General features: G+C 41.1%; 4 protein-coding genes across 4 annotated transcripts; 1 reads left to right on the plus strand and 3 right to left on the minus strand.

The window, feature by feature from the left end:
* Positions 1-104: 104 nt before the first annotated feature.
* Positions 105-1,758, minus strand: srgA (Rab family GTPase srgA). The gene is made up of 3 exons (XM_022546538.1): positions 1,295-1,758; positions 968-1,235; positions 105-906 (listed from the first exon to the last, which is right to left on the minus strand). Exons 1-3 carry the CDS (start codon positions 1,322-1,324, stop codon positions 584-586), a joined length of 621 nt encoding a protein of 206 aa, XP_022401602.1. The 5' UTR covers positions 1,325-1,758; the 3' UTR covers positions 105-583.
* A 233-nt stretch (positions 1,759-1,991) lies between these two features.
* On the minus strand, positions 1,992-4,519 carry ASPGLDRAFT_46835 (NCA2 family protein). Its single transcript, XM_022546539.1, has 4 exons — positions 4,330-4,519; positions 2,706-4,262; positions 2,532-2,657; positions 1,992-2,482 (listed from the first exon to the last, which is right to left on the minus strand). The coding sequence occupies exons 1-4, from the start codon at positions 4,422-4,424 to the stop codon at positions 2,236-2,238; spliced, it is 2,025 nt and encodes a 674-aa protein (XP_022401603.1). The 5' UTR covers positions 4,425-4,519; the 3' UTR covers positions 1,992-2,235.
* A 640-nt stretch (positions 4,520-5,159) lies between these two features.
* On the plus strand, positions 5,160-6,489 carry ASPGLDRAFT_57807 (sterol desaturase family protein; the record flags this gene model as incomplete). Its single annotated transcript, XM_022548281.1, has 4 exons — positions 5,160-5,443; positions 5,496-5,742; positions 5,792-5,877; positions 5,928-6,489. Coding segments are annotated over exons 1-4 (897 nt in total). The 5' UTR covers positions 5,160-5,441.
* A 3,450-nt stretch (positions 6,490-9,939) lies between these two features.
* ASPGLDRAFT_46838 (uncharacterized protein) lies at positions 9,940-10,378 on the minus strand. The gene is made up of 2 exons (XM_022546540.1): positions 10,066-10,378; positions 9,940-10,015 (listed from the first exon to the last, which is right to left on the minus strand). Exons 1-2 carry the CDS (start codon positions 10,287-10,289, stop codon positions 9,979-9,981), a joined length of 261 nt encoding a protein of 86 aa, XP_022401605.1. The 5' UTR covers positions 10,290-10,378; the 3' UTR covers positions 9,940-9,978.
* Positions 10,379-18,236: the final 7,858 nt, after the last annotated feature.

An 18,236-nucleotide genomic window follows, 5' to 3' on the forward strand; every position in this document is an offset into this window, starting at 1 on the left:
ATAATAGATGTTTATGCTCAATAATCTTAGCGTTCACACAAGACTAACAGCCTGGCATACTTTGGTTCAGGTCATATATTCTGGGAGACTGGAACATTACGGAGCTGGTTTCTTTTTTCATTCTATCCCCCCTCCCGAGAATGAGGGGCATCAGTAGCTAATTACAGAAATATGAAGCACAGGAACATTCTAAGGGTTTCGGTTACCAAGTCCCGTCAAGAGCTTCATAGGAATGATAACACTTCTATATAATGAAGACACATTGTTCACATCCAATTACACATACACTGTGACAGAGACATCATTGCAAGAGACAAGGAAGAGACAAGGAAGAGAAACAAGAAAGAGAAGAAGAAAAAAAGAGACAATCATTAACGCCAGTTAACAAGCTCCGAGAAGAAAACCATGGAGGAACCACCAGTCCCAATGGCCATAATTATGAACACACGTGTCGTTACAGTGCCATACTTTGAAAGGTAAGTCCGAGTAAATCGTAAAGCCTTCAAGTATCAAGGCATGGCACTTCGAATGGTAATAAACAAGGCTGTAAAGTTGTAGTAGGTATGGACCATGGGCGGAAAGCCTAACAACACTTCCCCCCACTACTGCCACTCAAACCAGAGCCTTGTTGGTCTATATTGACACCCTGCGATCCGGTTTGCTCTGACTTGGACATGTCCATGCCCTTCTTGATATCGGAGGCAAGGCTGAAGAACGCATTTTCGATGTTGATATTGTTTTTAGCAGAAACTTCGAGGAATGGTATGCCAAGCTCATCAGCAAGTCGCTGGCCTTGTTCGGTTGAGACGGCTCGTTTCTCCTCCCAGTCACATTTGTTTCCAATGAGTATTTTGTGCACGCCTTCGCTTGCATGTTGCTCAACATTTGAGAACCAAGTTCGAATGTCTGGATAAGAAAGTTAGCATGGCGAGAAGTTCTCATGCTACCAAGCCAGAGGGATCCTTACTGTGAAATGAGCGTTCATCAGTGACATCATAAACAAGGAGTATACCCATCGCTCCTCTGTAATATGCCGTCGTAATCGTTCTGAAGCGCTCCTGACCAGCTGTATCCCATATCTGGAGTTTTACCCTCTTACCGTCCAGCTCAATTGTCCGAATTTTGAAGTCGATGCCAATGGTGGTAATGAAAGATGGAGTGAAAGAATCTTCGCTGAATCGCAGAAGACAGCAAGATTTTCCAACTCCAGAATCACCAATCAGCAGCAATTTGATCTATGACATTGGTGACAGCACTTAGTAAATGGGAGAAACAGACGAGGATCAAAACTTACCAGGAAATCGTAATTCCTTGTGCCCGCCATGATGCTATGAATCCGGTTACCTAGGAAGCTATAAGATGCAAAATCCGAAGAAAGTGACGGTCCCTTAGTTCGATGCTTATGTGTATTAGCGGCCGTTGGAACCTTGTTTCTATTCCTCCTTTTCTTTTATCCCCCCCTCTTCCCTTCGGTAGCGTCGTCTGCAGGGTAACTGCAGCCACCGAACGGTGGCAGTTATTCTGGCCTTCCTGGCGCACCTATTAAGGAGCGGGCGGGGGCGAGGTGGTCAGGGGACTTGGTTGGAATCGCCTCACGGTTCACGGTTTCACGGTTTTGATAACTGTCTGCTGAAGAATAGAAACAGGGAAAATTAGGTATGTAGTTCACTGTTAAGAGAATAATGTTTTGTCATAGAAGAATGACAACGGTGTGTAGAGAGGTGCCTGGTGTTTGTCCAAGTGGAGGTGGTGACCGTACTCCGTAGGATAAGCTAGGGATGTACTCCGTACTCTCCATTGTAATAATACCTACTCTGTATGGACTAGTGCCAACCCACCTGACCCAACCCCATACGCAGTACTCTGTACTTAATACATACTCAGTAAGAATCACACAATTTAATGGTTTTTCTTCTTTTTTTTTCTTTTTTTTTTTTTTTTTTGGATATTACTATATATTACTATATGTACGGCGTATTTGTTTATATAAATGCATGGATGAAGTATAAAAATACTTGATTATCTTACTTGCACCAAGTTTTATAATAACCAGCTCCGTACTGATTCATTCTGCACCAGATGACAAGTACTCGGGCGACAAAACAAGATTGGAGATACTCAAGAAATATCATGAGACATAGATAGCATGGCTAATCATTCTACCCTGGGGCAACGTAAATTGAAGGGAGCCGCCGACAGGGAACAGGGGGGAAGGGAAGGATTCATCAACAGCCATTACTGGAACCACCTAGAGTACGTGTATCCTATCCGCCTAACGACTTGCAGTTGTCTGTCAGCACCACGTTGGATGTCGATTAGGTCGCTGACATCCTCATTGAATTTCCGAAGGTCGGCTCCTTTTAGGACAGCCCTTGCCCTTTGCAGCAGATATTCTGCGTCGCATATCAAGAGCCCATGGTCTTTGAAATTGAGGATGCCATTTGTGGTAAGTGACGATGCTGCCAGAGTCCGGTCAACGTTCCTATGCGTAAATTAGTGTTGCCCTTGATTCACATCGACTTGAAGAGTACCGTAAAGCATGTCTCAACTGATGATGCTCCTCGTTCCTTCGCAGGCCTTTTCTGCTACCAAAAAGGCCGCAGGCCCATTGAAAAACAGAATATGAAACCAGTATTCCTGGGGTGATGCCAACGAAGCTACATGGCGTCAATTTTCATACACGAGTGCCAAAGGGCTGCACATACCCAAAAACAAGTTCCTGGCTCTTGAGAAGAGAATCGATGCCGCTCATTGCTATCTCCACATCAACCTTGGTCTTTTGAATTTGGATCAGAAGAGTGCGAATCAAATCGCCTCGTACAGTCCCAACGAAAGGACTTCGCAAATCTCTTTCGTATGCTTTCAATACCGGTGTCAAATCACCTTCTCTGACGCTGTTCGTTATAGTAAGTGTATCTGTTGCTGCAGGATCTCCTTGGGTCAACGTATGGTCCTGAACGAAATCAACCACCATCCTCTCCAAACTCGCCCGGTCTGCCTCCAAGCTGTTTTTGCTCATTATTGCAATCTCGCTTGCCCTGTCATGTCTGATTGTCCCGATGAGCCGTTGGATTGGTTCAATCACCCAGTTACTCCAGAAATCGACTGCCGTTGATCCAATTTCCAGAATCCACTGGATGATCTCGGTGCGCTTGTCCGCTAGGATTTTCAGAGAAGTACTTGCTGAAAAGAGCAATAAAGAGAATGGCAACCAATAGCGTACAAGGCGTGACGGATGGCCATATTTCCGAGCAACTGCCTTTGAAGATAATTGATATGTAGGTAGAAGGTCTTGGAGGATATTGACAAGCCGATCAATGAGTATTCCGGGGTATTCAGAGACCAGACTTTCGTTAAGCTGACCCACAACGAAGTGTTCTTCCGCATTTGTCATTGTAAACACTTTGTGCTCAAAATCGGCGATACCAATGTCATCCGTTGTATTACATAGAATGGTCTCCATTAGGATGACGCTTCTAAGTAACGTGTCCCGCCACTGGTTTCCAGAAAATTTGTGGCCGTTTCCAACGTTGAATGACAAACATTCTTCCATGAGGAGCCCGATGCTGCTGGCATGTAAATCTCTCATCGCTCTCAAGGATTTTTGTTTCCGTCGGACGTCCGACTTGCACATCGCAAGGTGTGATGAGATTCTGCTTCGCATGGAGTACGTAGGATGTACACGGACAGACCGTCTAAGCAAGTCATAGAAGTGTGCCCATCTAACCGACATCGAAGGAGACTGTCGGTCTTGGGTTACTCTGTTCGCTGCATGGGAATACAAATGTCTTGCACCGTCCCATATCCGCAGAGGAGATGTCTGCGCAAAATGTAACCAAGTGGACCAGGAAGAAGCCAAGATATCATCCCAGTAAAAAATCTCGTCGCTAAAAACATGCGTTTGCTCCACAAGGCTGTTCAGCAGTAATCCCAAAGTTTGTACGGCAGCCTTCGCAGTCACTAGCCAAAAAAGATCCGATTCGTGTGTGGTATATTCATCAAGCGGGCCTTCATGCTGTTTGGGAAGCCTGCGAGAGACATCAGAGATAAGATTCACAAGTTTGTCGGGTTTTAGCAAATTGTGAGTCGTAGACGTTATGGAAAGTGATTGGACAGCACTTTGTAAAGCGACTAATTGCTGTGGCCGAGATTGATATCGGTCAGCAGTTCCTATGGAGTCCAGTATCGATACATCGTTGCGTATCTTGTCGATGACTTGCTGCTGGAACCTGTCAAGCTGGGTGTCCAGTCGACAAGTATTTCTGTTTGATTGTGTTTAAGCGTCAATCTTCATAAACATACGCAAATTGACATGGGCTGAAGACTCACTCTTTGACAATGATCATCCCCGATGCTGAAGGGACGGTATATCTGAGATTTTCTCTGCCTTTTTCTTTTTCTTTTTGAGGTTTTTGAAGGTTCATAATAAGTGACTAGTATATTAATTGGGCATTAATGTGTCGTCATTTGGGAACAACGAAGACTTGCTCAGAAAACTCTCTTCATGTTTGATGCACTCTATATATAAAAATTTTTAAAAAATAAAAAATAAAGTATACATTGATAAAAATCTGATCGATTTCCCTTGGATCAAAATACATGAACTCCCAAGTAGTGAAGACCACACAAACATCATATGGTCATACTATGTCCAGAGTACTCTGTAGTACATCATTTATACTCATCTATTGCACTAAAGTGAAATATGAATGCGACCGTTTTCTTTCTTTCTTTCTTTTTTTTTTTTTTTTTTTTCTTTTTTTTAGTGCTAGTACATTATTATTTTCGTTCTGGAGTGCTGACAATCGTTCCTGCCTCAGAGTTTATGCCTCATAATTAAGGCCAAAATATAAGGGCACGGAAAACCAATTGTATTACTCTGTACTCCGTACGTATTTGTAAGTTGTGTGCAGGTGAGACTACTACTTACTCTCGTGTATTAATACACCTCTTGATGTATCCCTGTATTCTGTAGACAAAATGATTTTACAACGCCGTGTACGGAGTATACAGGGGTACGGAGTAACTACGTAAAGTATTGGTTAGTAATTCAACCAAGGTGATTTAGGATTCATGTGGGTACTAATCATGTACCCCTTAAAAGGCGGCAGGTGTTGGAAAATCATAGGCTGGTTCTAGTGCATAGTGGAGCATAATATCGGTCCTAATCGGCTAGGCAGTGGTGCCAGGGAGAGACCAGAAAAATGACCGAAAAAAAGTAAGGTCTCGCCACTTCGGGAACAGATGTCCTGATCCCACTGCCTTGACCAGCGGCTTGTCCCTGAAATACATAGCATCCCCTCCCCAGCACTTCATTCCTCTTTACACATCTGAGTCTCATCTTATTACTATCTCAATCCTCCAATTGCAGCTGGTTAAGTTGTAGCAATTGTCTGTCTTCGGTGCTACACTATAAATCTGCTTTAGGCAAGATAAACACAATGTGAGCTCTCTCCCATCCGCAACTCGACCTGTGCTTTCTAACATTGTCAAAGGAATTCGACGCTACTTGCGGCCCCCCCTGATACTTATTGGGGCCAATTCGAGGAGATTTCGAAATACAACACCCATCTGAATCTGATCGAGAGACTATGGACAACGTGGTATGCGTGGATGCAGAATGATGTGCTCGCTACAGGCATTATGTCTTTTTTGATGCACGAAATTGTCTATTTCGGGCGCTCTTTGCCTTGGATTTTCATTGACAGTTTGGGGTTGCTCAAAAACTTCAAAATTCAAGATGTAAGTAAGCCAGGCGCATATTACAGGCATCATTCTGACTCGCTCGCAGAACAAAATACCCTCGTTACAGGAGCAATGGAACTGCGCCAGATTCGTGCTTCTTAGCCACTTCACTGTTGAATTGCCTCAAATCTGGTAAGTACAGCCTTCTGCTCCACGTGAAGTGCGACTAACGTCTTCCCAAGGCTGTTCCACCCAATGGCTCAATTCTTTGGACTTTCGACCTCAGTTCCTTTCCCTTCTGTGTGGACCATGGCCTATCAGATCGCGATATTCTTCGTCTTGGAGGACACGTGGCACTATTTCTCTCACCGCGCTCTTCACTGGGGCCCCTTATACAAGGCCATCCATAAGATTCACCATCAGTATTCTGCACCTTTCGGTATGGCAGCCGAGTATGCGTCTCCAATCGAGGTCATGATCCTTGGGTTCGGCACCGTCGGCTGTCCAATTCTCTGGTGTGCAGTAACTGGAGACTTGCACATCTTCACCATGTACGTTTGGATTGTGTTGCGCCTGTTTCAGGCCATTGATGCACACAGCGGTTACGAATTTCCTTGGAGTCTTCATCATTTTCTCCCATTCTGGGCTGGTGCTGACCATCACGACCTCCACCACGAGAAATTCATTGGCAATTATTCGAGCAGCTTCCGGTGGTGGGACTACCTACTCGACACTGAATATTCCCCTGAGGCTCTCAAGCGGCGAAGGGAAAACAAGGCTGGGGCAACGAAGAAGGCGGAATGATTCATGGTTAGGTCAGCGGTGACTTAGCAGGGGGTAAAGGCGCAGTCGCTATTGAGTTTTATGCATAATTTTGTCACTTATAGATTATATGAAAGCATTATAATAATAATACATTAATACCGGAAAGCTTACCTTTGTTGGTTTATACAGGTGTACACAAGTAATTGGTTTTTTGGGGGAGGGAAAATAAAAAACATTGAAAGGGTGCCGCATGCCTCCACAGTGTAGTGTGGTCATGACTGCAATAAGATTTCTTAAAAACTTTACTAGAGAATACAGCTGTACCCTGATAATGAAGAATTCTTAAGGCATATATAAATTAGATAATGTTATTTACTAAATCTATGTTAAGGGCCTGGCCCGAAAATGCTAATGACTAGCTTTGGCACAAAAGATTTCGTTGAAGAAAGGCACGAATGCCCGGTCGGGCGGCTCTAAATACATGCGCGCGCAGTGCGGGGTCGGTAGTCCCTCCAATAATCTCTCTGTCCGGTAACCTCTCCACCCGACCAAATATACCGCTTACGCGACAGGCGCAGCCTGTGACAATCTATTTATAATGTAAATATAGAGGGTAATACTGATGCTAGATTGATAAAGAAAGCTAGCAATTACATTGAGACAGTAGATATTTAGAGCTATAATATAATTCTTAGCTACTTATAACTAGAGACTGTTTTAACTAGTATACTTATATCTATTAATAAATCATACAGATGGCTATGTACTTATTCACATCTTTTCTTAGATTATCTCAGTAGTAGAGATATCTGTCTGTTATATATAGCCTATGAGGCCCTAGCTAGGGCATCAACAGCTGACATATAGGGGGCTGGGAAGCCTGCCAGGTGGTGGAAATCCAGAAAAGAGGGGAGGAGAGTTAAAGGGGTTAGCAAATAAATCAAAAAGCAGTGAATCAAGAAGAAAACAGAGTTAATTAAGAACAAACAAATCCCCCCCCCTCTTTTTTTTTAAAAAATTCAATGCCTAGCAGCCACTTTCTAGTAGCTATACCAGTATTCCTTGAGTATTCTAAAAGCACCTGTTGTCCAGTTTTTGAAGTGAATAAGTGAAACAGAGACTGATCTCTTTTGGGCAAGATGTGGACAGAGAGGCCATTTCTCTCATTTTGATAAGCCGAGCATTGCAGAATTAGATGATATGGAGTCTGTCTTTGATCCTGTATACATCTAGTGCATTCATCACTATCATAGTCTGGTAGCCTGACTAGACGGGATTTGAAGTATCCGTCCTAGACTAAGTCTATATTCTTTAAGACTTCAGCTTTGTCATGGGCTCGATAACTAGTAGATAAAACAAATAATATTCATATCTAGACTAGATAGCCTAACGATGAGAATATCGAATCTGGAGAGAAGAAGAAAAGAAATCTATCTAGATAATGAAGGGGTTCTATAGGCATTGTGCGACAGGGCATTGTGCGACAGGGCTCATGCCCACGTTTGCCTTTATTTCTTGTATGGCTTTGTTTGGCTGGTTGGTGTCGTTTGTCTATATCAGCCGTTGACGCAGTGTTGAGCCGTCACAAGTTTGTATTTATTTTACAGTGTAAAGAGAAATAGTTATCTTTCTTTTCTTTATCGGTGAGTTGATAGTCTGGTCATCGTCTACTTAGAGAGCATTAACAAGGTTTCACAAGCCTGAATAATACTTAATTTAAAAGTCAAAGACTGCAAGTTTTTCAGCTCATTATATCTGATGTCTATTAAAGCTTAGTTATTATAAAGTAATGGAGATTTATATATAGTTATAATTTATACTATATATATACTCCCCTCTAGATAGTAATGTCAGTATTTAAAGGTTATAATAATTGCCATAGGCTCTTTATTATATAACTAGGTAAGAATAACATATTCCACGGCCGAGCAGTCCACTATACATTGCATAGAAAACAGCACTTTTTCTGGCCTGTGTCTCAAAAACAGCAAATATATACCTTTAAATTTATATATACTAGTAAATATGGATTTTAAAATATCCTAGCTTTTTTGTTTTATATTATTTCTACTTTAACTACATGGTTACGACTATACTGACTGTAATAAAAGCCTCTCTGCCTTAGTAAAAAGAACCGGTATAGCTAGAAGCTTATGATTTTAATATCTAGCTATACACTATTATTGTTCCACTATTGGAATTTCAGATCCTCCAGATTTGTTGTTGAGATATTGAGGTTGGAAAAGGTGCTCTTTTCTATGCAATACAGAGTGGACCCGCTCGGCCATGTGGATGACTCCCCATTGAATACGTATAGACAAACGACACCAACGTGCCAAACAAGGCCAAATGAGCAATGAAGGCAAGTGGGGAATTAGTGCTGTCGCACAAACGCCTATAAAACCCCTTCATCATCTAGATGGATTTCCTCTTCTCTTCTTTCCCCAGATTCAATATTCTCATTGATGGCTACACTAGTTTTAGATAGGAGTATCACTTCATCAATATCTACCAAGTCGAAGCCCATGAAATGATATTGAATCTCACCTTTTTCTTTTTCCTTACATTTATCTTATTGGCTCAGTCCTCTGATTGTGGTGCCATGTTAACGTATTCCCCTCCACTAACCAACCAACTGATATGAAGACCCTGGCCAGTATGGCTTGACTGAACAATACTATTGCCCAACTGAGATGAAATGAACAATGACACTAAAAGAACTGATGATCCTCTGTCTTCATTGATGGAGACAAGAATAAATAATGCCATACAGTGACTCTTGAGGTCTGAGGAGTTCTTGCAATATGCCTCTGAAAAGCCTGAGTGACTGTTTGAGAAACTGGTTGATTCATCAACAATCTAATGATTACATTGATGATTATAAGGTTTGCCTTGCTAAAGAGGAGCTGCAAAACCAGGCTAAGGAAGAAGAGCTTGTCCTCCTGTGCTGTAAGATGGATGAAGCAAAGGAATAATTGTGGAATCAGACTGATGATGAAGCTTTAGACTCTGTATCAGGAGATAGGAGAGGTTGAAAGGCAGCTAGCTCTCTAAGATCAAGTCAGAGTGTGGTGCCTTTACCACTCATATTACTTGACATGTGATAAATACTGTAATTAATTGTCATCAGGAATCTCCATCAGCTCCAGCTGTCTATAGGTTAGTCAGTGTAACGGCATGAACCACCTAACTATATAAGTGAGCGCAGTACTAACGTAACCGGACACCGAGCTGCCCATGTCACCGAGCTGCCCATGTCACCGAGCTGCCCATGTCACCGAGCTGCCCATGTCACCGAGCTGCCCGCCGCCGCCGGCGACAAGAATTCTTTCTATACAAATCACTCCACTAATCTAGCTAAATAAACGCCATACTGAAGCATATTTAATTCATTAAATCTATGACAATTTAGCCGGACATTTCAACCTATTATGGCCTTCTTGATTGCAATTGCTGCACCGTATTAACCGCCGCGGCCTTGATGATGGTTCTTGTATGGCCTCCCTCTCAATCAATCTTTTCTGACCTTCAGAGCCAGTCAAGCTCCCCCCATCTTGGATAAAGGCTCGTGTCATATTTTTCTTCCCTTCCTGATGCCTATTTGATGTGCAAAACTGATGAAGTTCTTGTCTTAATAGAATAGCATCCTGCATTGCAACTTCTGTGCTCTTCATAAACTTTTCAAGCATCTGCTCTGAAACGACTGAAGATAGAGACTGGTTTTGAAGGTCTTGGATCTGCTTTCTCTGCTGATTTAACTGGTAAAGATTGGCTGGTGTCATCCCTAAATAGAAGGATTGATTGCTGCTTGGAGAAGATGGTGGTGTTGGTGTCTTCATCCTGATGTGGAGTTTTGAAAGCACCCTCTCTGGTTTGAATGGAATGAGACCAGCAGCTGCAAACCCGCTTAATATATTGGCCTTTGAGAATGCCTGAGCATGGACTTTTGTATAAACAGATAGGAAATCCATTTTATCAATGATATGAATGCCATTCTGTGTCATCTCCCTGATTTTCTGGCCATAATAATGTTTGAGCGGCGCAAAACAGCTAACATCTAGAGGCTGAAGTAGATGAGATGAATGAGGAGGCATATATAATGGAATAATCCTTCTTTCCATGCAGAAATGATCAAAATTGGCAGTTGCATGGCTGCTATGACCATCAAGGATTAAAAGCCGATATCTGCCAGCTGTTTGAGAGGCAGTATGCTTTTCAAACATCTCCTGGAGCCATTCAAACCCCAAATCATTGTTTGTCCAGCCATTATCACTCATGCTGATTCTGTATTCCTTGGGAATAGCTGAATACCATTGTGATTGATGCTTTTTCCCAGCCATGATGATTTGTGGAGGTAAAACAGATCCAGTAGCATTTATGCCAACTATTGTGGTTATCCACTCCCGATTTCCAGGTTGAATAGATTTGGCATGGCTACCTCTAGTTTCAGAACCACAGATAACCTTTGCAGTTGATGTCATGCCCATTTGGAAGCCAGTTTCATTCATATTGTATATATCCTGCTCTGCAATGCCATACTTTAGGATGATCTCTTGAATGCGATTAAACCAGCCCTTTATAAGCTCTGGGTCTTCACATTTTGCACGTTGATAGTCATATCGGCGTGTATATTTGGATTCAAGCTCAGGATGGCGTTCAATAAACCGGGAGACCCATTTCTCACCAATAGAGATGTCTTTGGATGGCTTGGACCGTGCAGATAATAAAATCCAAGCAAGATGGCGTACACTTGATATTTGAAGTGGTAGGCCACGTTGATCCATATCAATAATCCATTTGGAAAGGGTCTCTTCTTCAATATTTGATAGTTTTCAACAGTTTGCAGGCATTTCTCTGCAGGAGGCGGTTCCATCAAGGCGGGTCATGAAAGTCCTTTTAGGCCCATCAAAGGCTTTAGCACAGGAGGTTTTTGATGGAAATAAGCCTTTGTGGAAGGATTGAAGAGCTAATTCCATTCGACGTTCTTTTGGTAATTCAGGCATTTTGAATATGTTGATAAAAAGGCTAGAGTATGATTGTTTAGGAGGTGTGCTGCCGCCGACCGGGCAGCTCGGTGACATGGGCAGCTCGGTGTCCGGTTACGTTAAGCCGACAGGCTTAGTAACGTATTTCCCTACCGAGTGGCGCACCCGACCGAGCGGCGCACCTCTGTATTCCATATAAAATGGCGCTTTTTATAACCTCAATATCTCAACCGCAAAGTATCTACAGAGCCTAAAATTTAGTATATAGAGTATTATGGTACTGAAATTATATAAACTGAGCAGAAAGCTTCTACAGATAAATATTTCTCCAACTAATATAAATTACCACTGTATTTTTTGTATTTTTCAATAAATACCAACATCATCTTCATCATCACATAGCAACCAATCCTTTGGTGCAGGCAAGACTCCAGCAGATATAAACCAGCTTGAGGCCCAAAAGAAGTGACTATGTCACCTCCAAAATCACCAGATATCCCCATCAACTATGGAAGATGCAATGGGAAAAGTCATTAGAGGGGCAGAGATGACCATGCAAAATGCCATCCTACTGCAGCATGAAGTCCACCAGATTTGCATGGAAAATAAGCATCAAAGGCAGAGACGAGCAGCTCCTAGGGCCTTTATATAGGCTGAAGGGAGTCTGACAGGTGCTCAAGGATTGCAAAAAGCGCAAGAACAGGAGGCTATAGTGGAGGAAGCACGCCGACGGCCAGTCAGTTTCCAGGCTGCGTAGGCCACCAACCTGCAGCACATGTGGTATAACAGGCCATAATCGGCTTAAATGTCCCGAGAAATAGTCTATTGTTTTTATAGATAATATATATCAATTTTGTGAGGAGAAAGGCTTCAAAATCAGTGTATAGTACTTTTCAGCGGCGGGCGGCAGCCAGCTGGCCAGCTCGGTGATCGATTACATTAGTTAGATAACTTATAATGAAATCAGCATCTCCTTGACTACCTTGGCCAACACTGGAGGTTTAATCATTATAATGTGTGGCTAGATGTGAGAATTAGAGGCTGGTCTGGTCTGAGTAACAAAGTCCCATGGATGCTATTATAAGCAAGTAGTATCTAGAGGCACTAAAGCAGATCCTGCAACAGCCTAAATCTTATCAAGCTAATAAAGCATCACAACCAATGATTTAAGAAGGATGAGCAGAGGGAATGATACTAAGCCCCTTAGAAAAAAGAAAGTCAGATCAACAGACTGATTAATCAGTAAAACCAGGAGGTTTTTTCTATTAGTAATTAGTTATAATCAATCAGAAGTTGCAGAGGGAGATGATGCACTAGTAAATAGTTCAAATTAATATTATAGGAATTGACACAGTACCTTTTTAATGACACTTATATAAAATTTTTTTTTATTACTAGCCTCATTAAGATTAACTGCATTATTAAAGAAAAAATGGCTGAAGAGTGCTAAAAAGAATATTATTCAGAATAGGAGCTAGTACAACAGCTGCTATCCCAGCAATACTAGGAGTATACTAATATCTTCTTTAAAGCAGCCTTTAATTATCTCCCTCCCTAATAAACTAATGACTGTTAAATTAAACTGGAGAAACGAAAAACTGCAGTCTGCAGTGAGTTACAGCCCCTTATATAATTAGATTATAGATGAGCTGAAGGCAGCTTGTAATTACATTGTAGACAATTTTAATAAGAGGTTTATCAGATCTAGTGCTGCCTCCTTTGCATCTCCTATCTTAGTGGCCTGGAAGCCCAAGGGTGGATTGCATTTCTATGTTAACAACTAGAAATTAGCAATCACCCAGAGGATTGATATCCTCTCTTATAAATGAATTAATAAAATGGATCAGCAGAGTAAAGATCTTTTAAAATTAGTTATTTAACAAATTCCACTAAATTCAACTTAGTCCTAAGTCTTGAGGACCTGACTATTTTTCAAACTTAATATGGAACCTATAAATATTATGTTATTCTCTTTAGACTGATTAATGGACCAGCTGCTTTCCAATGCATTATTAATGATACTCTTATAGACTACTTGAGTGATTTTATGACCATATTTATGGATAATTTACTTATCTACAAAGAATGCTACATACAAAGCATGAACTCTATATTATATTAAGAAAATACTGAACAGCTATACACTGCAGGACTTCAAGCTAATATTAAGAAGTATAAGTTTTATGTTATCTAGATAAAACATCTTGGATTTATTCTGATAACTAACAGCATTGAGATTGACCTGTTAAGGGCTAGGCCCGGAATTCTAATGACTAGCTTTGGCACAAAATATTTCGTTGAAGAAAAAAGGAACGAATGCCCGGTCGGGCAGCTCTATATATACATGCGCGCAGTGCGGAGTAGATAGCCCCTCCAATAACCTCCGTCCGGTAGCCTCTCCGCCCCACTCAACATATCGCTTATGCGACAGGCGCAGCCTGTGACATGACCCTAAAAAAACTGTGATAATCTACAACTAGGCAGTGTTTACCACTGTTAGAGGCATGCAGTTATTATTGGGATTCTGTAACTTTTATCAACAATTTATTAAGGACTATAACTGAATTATAAAACCTTTAAACTATTTAACAAAAAAGAATGTCTTTTTTACCTGGACTGATGAATATCAGGGAGCCTTTAAGGAACTGAAGAAGCAACTAATGGATGCTCTAATACTATAATACTACTAATCTAGAGATGAGGGTGAAGACTGATGCATTAGATGGGGTGATAGTGTCACAGGCTGCGCCTGTCGCATAAACGGTATGCTTAGTCGGAGAGACGATCGGAGGGGCCGCACAGCGCGCACGTGTGTATATAGAGCTGCCCAACCGGGCATTCCTTCCTTTCCTCTTCAACGAAATCTCTTGTATGGTAGATAGTTATTAGCACCACGGGTCTAGCCCCTAACAGATGGCTGGAGTACGCTTCTAGAAACATAGAGAACTAATACTCAGCTAGTTATTACTTAAAGAGCATGATTAATGTTGAATGCAATTATAAAATCTATAATAAGGCAATGTTAGCCATCATCTGTGCACTGCAGAAACGATGAGCTGAATTAGAAGAACTGTAACTTTGAGAATATTTTAATATCTATAGAGACCATCATCAAGCATTAGAATATAATGATGAAGCTGAATGCATAATAAGTCTGATGAGCTGAATTCCTTTCTTAATTTTATTTCCTCATTTAATACTGACTCAGACAAGAAAGATCCTTGCTGATGCCCTTAAGGATTTAACTGATAACTGAAGTGCAGAAGAATGAATATTGCCAGCAGATTCTTTTAAAACCAGACCTAGTTAAGAAGCTATTAGAGACTGGGGCAGTGGTTAATACTCTAGAGCCCATCTTACAAATAGTTAGTTAACCAGTTGCTTGAGATAACGTAATCCACAGCCGAGCTGACCATACAACCGAGCTGACCATTTTCTTCGCAACCACAAGGATATTAAAGCTTTTCAACCACCAACGCCATTAAATTAGACTATATAAAAAATAAAATGAATAATTATCTACTAGGATAACCTCTTATCGTATGTCCTACAGTCCCACAGCCACTACAGCGTTGTGGAGCTCGCTTGCGAGGCCAAAATATAGGCTCTTCAACCTGGGCTTCATCCTGTGTATCAAGCTGCTGAATGCGCTCACAACCTTCCTGTACAGATATAAAGAGATTATCTCCTATAGAAGCACGTTTCCTTGCCTTCTTCTTTGTTTTCCGCTCATTTTCAGTCTGTAAAACCTTGATTTCTTGTTGGAGAAGAAGGTTTGTATTCATTGCCATCTGTGCAGCCTTTTCAAGGTGTTGAATATGGGAGACTGGACTACTAAAAGTGTCCTTTTCCTTTGAAGGCTTTTCTGCAGATTGTGGATCTTGTGATCAAGCTGGCGGGGATTCTGAGGTGTCTGAAATGCAGATGATATTGATCCTTCAGCAAGAGGTGGTGGTGTTGGCGTACGAAGTTGAAAGGTGATTTTCTCAAGAACCCGGTCTTTATTGAGTGGTTTAAGACCAGATCCTGCAAACCCATTGCATATATTCTTTTCAGTAAAAACCGCTTTGCGTGCAGAAGGGTATATATGGAGAAAATCCTCTTTATCAATATGGTTGTTTCCAGCCACCATCATGCCCTCAACTAATTTGCCATATGCACGTTTAAGCGGTCCAAAAACACCAACATCCAGAGGTTGAAGGAGATGAGATGAATGTGGAGGCATGCAAAGGCAGATAATTGCATTCTTTTTGCAGAAATTGTCAAATTCAATGGTTTGATGACTTGAATGGCCATCAAGAATAAGTAATCACTTTGCGCCAGTTGAATGCAGCTTGGAAAATGGGTCAAATAGACACTCCAACCATGCAAGGCCTATCTTATCTGTTGTCCAGCCATTGGCACTGTTGGTAAGCTTCCAATCTGGATGAAGATTAGACTCTTGATACCATGCAGCCTGGTGTTCTTTCCCTTTTAAGATAACTGCTGGAGGTATATGAATCCCTTTTGTGCTCACAAATCCAATGATTGTGACCCATTCATGATTCCCCTGGATAGTGCCCTGCACAACTTCAAACCACTGTTTTATAACCTTTGGATCCTCCTGTTTTGCACACTGGTGTGTAATTCTCCAATTGTATCTTGCAAGTATGAAGCTCTGGATGGCATTGAACAAAGTTGTATCCCCAGTTGACTCCAATAGTTGAAGGATCCCATGTACACTCAGAAAGTAAGATTTGTGCCATTCCATGCAGAAACTCAGGTCTAATTGAAACCCCTCATTTATCTGCATCTAGTAGACGCTTAGCTAGGACTTTTTCTTCAAAAATTGTTAATTTATGGCCATTAGCATGTGTTTCTGACCATGGTTGAATTCCTCTAAGCCGGTTGAGCAAGGTAGCTTTAGGCACACCAAATGCAGCAGCGCGCGATTTTGGTCAGATTTTTTTTCTTTTTATAAGCTTCAATAGCCATTTGCATTTGGGCTTCCTGAGAAAGAGACATTTTATATGGTGATGGTGAAAATATGACGTGTTGAAGAATGATTGTTGGAAGTTGTGGAGAAAATGGTCAGCTCGGTTGTATGGTCAGCTCGGCTGTGGATTACGTTAGATCAGAAGTCAACTAAAATAATGTGAGAAGACTTAGAAGAAAGTAGATGATTAGACTGCAAGATGGCCTGTTGTTAAAGGGAAACCAACTATTTATATCTAATGATAATCTTGAACCACACACTTAATTACTCAATGAAATGCACACATGTCAATCATATACTCAAGAATGGAAATCTAAAAACTCATTTAAGCACAATACTACTGGCCAATCTGAAGGCAAGCTATTGAAGAGGTATGTACAAAACTGTTTTTAGTCAGAGAGCTGAGAATCTTTGAGATTATGCCCCTGGACTGTTTCAACCTTTATTCATTATAGAATAGCCTTGACAGCATATCTCTATAGATTTCCACTTCTTTCTCTCTGATAAGAAGGGATATAATAATGCTGCATTAATAGTGGACTAATTTAGTAGTAAGAGATCTATTAATATTCCCTGCAGGAACTGTCATCTCTGAGGATGTCATATATATATTCATTGAGCATGCTTACTGTCGCAGAGAACCTCTAATAATCATTATTTTAGATCACAGACCCCAATTTATATCAGCATTCTAGAATGAGCTTTGTTAAATCCTTAAAGTCTAGCTAAAACTTTCTACTGCATACTATGCATAGACAGATAGCCAGACTGGGATTATGAATCAGTATATTGTCAATTAGCTGAGATCTTTTATCAATCACTACTAGAACAATTAATTAGAATTGCTATCATTAATTTTACTGTTGCTGCTCTGTCTTCTAAGATGACCAATGTCTCACTCTTTATTAACTGGACATCCATGGAGAGATCTCCTAAGATGAATGAATCAGTCAAAAATGGGCCCAGGATACAACAAAGGAGGATGGAGCAGATATGAAATGCTGTAAGCAATTAAATCAGATAGGCTCAAGACCAGCAGAGAAAGTAAATCATTAATGTTGCCCCATAGACTTTAATGTAAGAGATTATGGCTCTTGCAACATTATTAGACAAACTGTCCCAACAGAAAACTTGACTAGTCAGATCATTAATGGGACCTTTTCTGATTCATGAAAACTCTTACCATTTAGACCTTCCAGATACAATGAAGATCCAACCAGTCTTTTTATCAGACAAGCTATGATGTGCCGCTAATCATCCTTTGCTTGGACAGATGATTGAGTTTAAAATCAATCATTATCAGAGATGATTAGAAATTAAAGTAGAGGAAGTCCTTGCCTTTTATCTAAATCAATGCCAGCTACAGTACCAGGTGAAATGGATTAGATTTAATAAGGATCATACATGGTATCCAGCTGCCAACTTCAAGCGCTCACCGCACTATCTACATGATTATCATCAGAGATATCCAAATAAACCAGGACCACTATGTGCCACTTACAGGAATGGTTAAAGGCATGGGAAGAAGGGATTGATGAGATTTATGACAACCCCAATGATAATAAACCAATATTAGAGTCTGGGGATGATGATGATGTCTTCCATTTTATAGAGCATTTTCCAGTCTAAGACTATGCATGCTCTACCCACCCCCAAGGGGGTGGGATTTGTGTCTGATGGGGTTTATATACATGGGATTTGCTCTGTCACAGGTCACATGGGAAGAGGGAATAGAGTCTGGGGACATGCATAGACAAACAACAACACACCAAACAAGGCCAAATGAGCAACAAAGGCAAACAGGGCATTAGCACTGTCACATAAAC

Source organism: Aspergillus glaucus (assembly GCF_001890805.1).
Source record: "Aspergillus glaucus CBS 516.65 unplaced genomic scaffold ASPGLscaffold_9, whole genome shotgun sequence".
NCBI lineage: Eukaryota > Fungi > Ascomycota > Eurotiomycetes > Eurotiales > Aspergillaceae > Aspergillus > Aspergillus glaucus.

What these genes read in the sequence shown, in the direction of transcription:
- srgA (XM_022546538.1), bottom strand. Translation starts at nt 1,324, where the DNA reads ATGGCGGGCACAAGGAATTACGATTTCCTG. An exon ending in CAAGGAATTACGATTTCCTG is followed by an intron (nt 1,236 to 1,294) that starts GTAAGTTTTGAT and finishes CCAATGTCATAG; the next exon opens with ATCAAATTGCTGCTGATTGG. An exon ending in TGATGAACGCTCATTTCACA is followed by an intron (nt 907 to 967) that starts GTAAGGATCCCT and finishes TTTCTTATCCAG; the next exon opens with ACATTCGAACTTGGTTCTCA.
- ASPGLDRAFT_46838 (XM_022546540.1), bottom strand. Translation starts at nt 10,289, where the DNA reads ATGAAGACACCAACACCACCATCTTCTCCAAGCAGCAATCAATCCTTC. An exon ending in TTAAGACAAGAACTTCATCA is followed by an intron (nt 10,016 to 10,065) that starts GTTTTGCACATC and finishes ATATGACACGAG; the next exon opens with CCTTTATCCAAGATGGGGGG.
- ASPGLDRAFT_46835 (XM_022546539.1), bottom strand. Translation starts at nt 4,424, where the DNA reads ATGAACCTTCAAAAACCTCAAAAAGAAAAAGAAAAAGGCAGAGAAAAT. An exon ending in AGCCAGGAACTTGTTTTTGG is followed by an intron (nt 2,658 to 2,705) that starts GTATGTGCAGCC and finishes GACGCCATGTAG; the next exon opens with CTTCGTTGGCATCACCCCAG. An exon ending in CAGTTGAGACATGCTTTACG is followed by an intron (nt 2,483 to 2,531) that starts GTACTCTTCAAG and finishes ATTTACGCATAG; the next exon opens with GAACGTTGACCGGACTCTGG.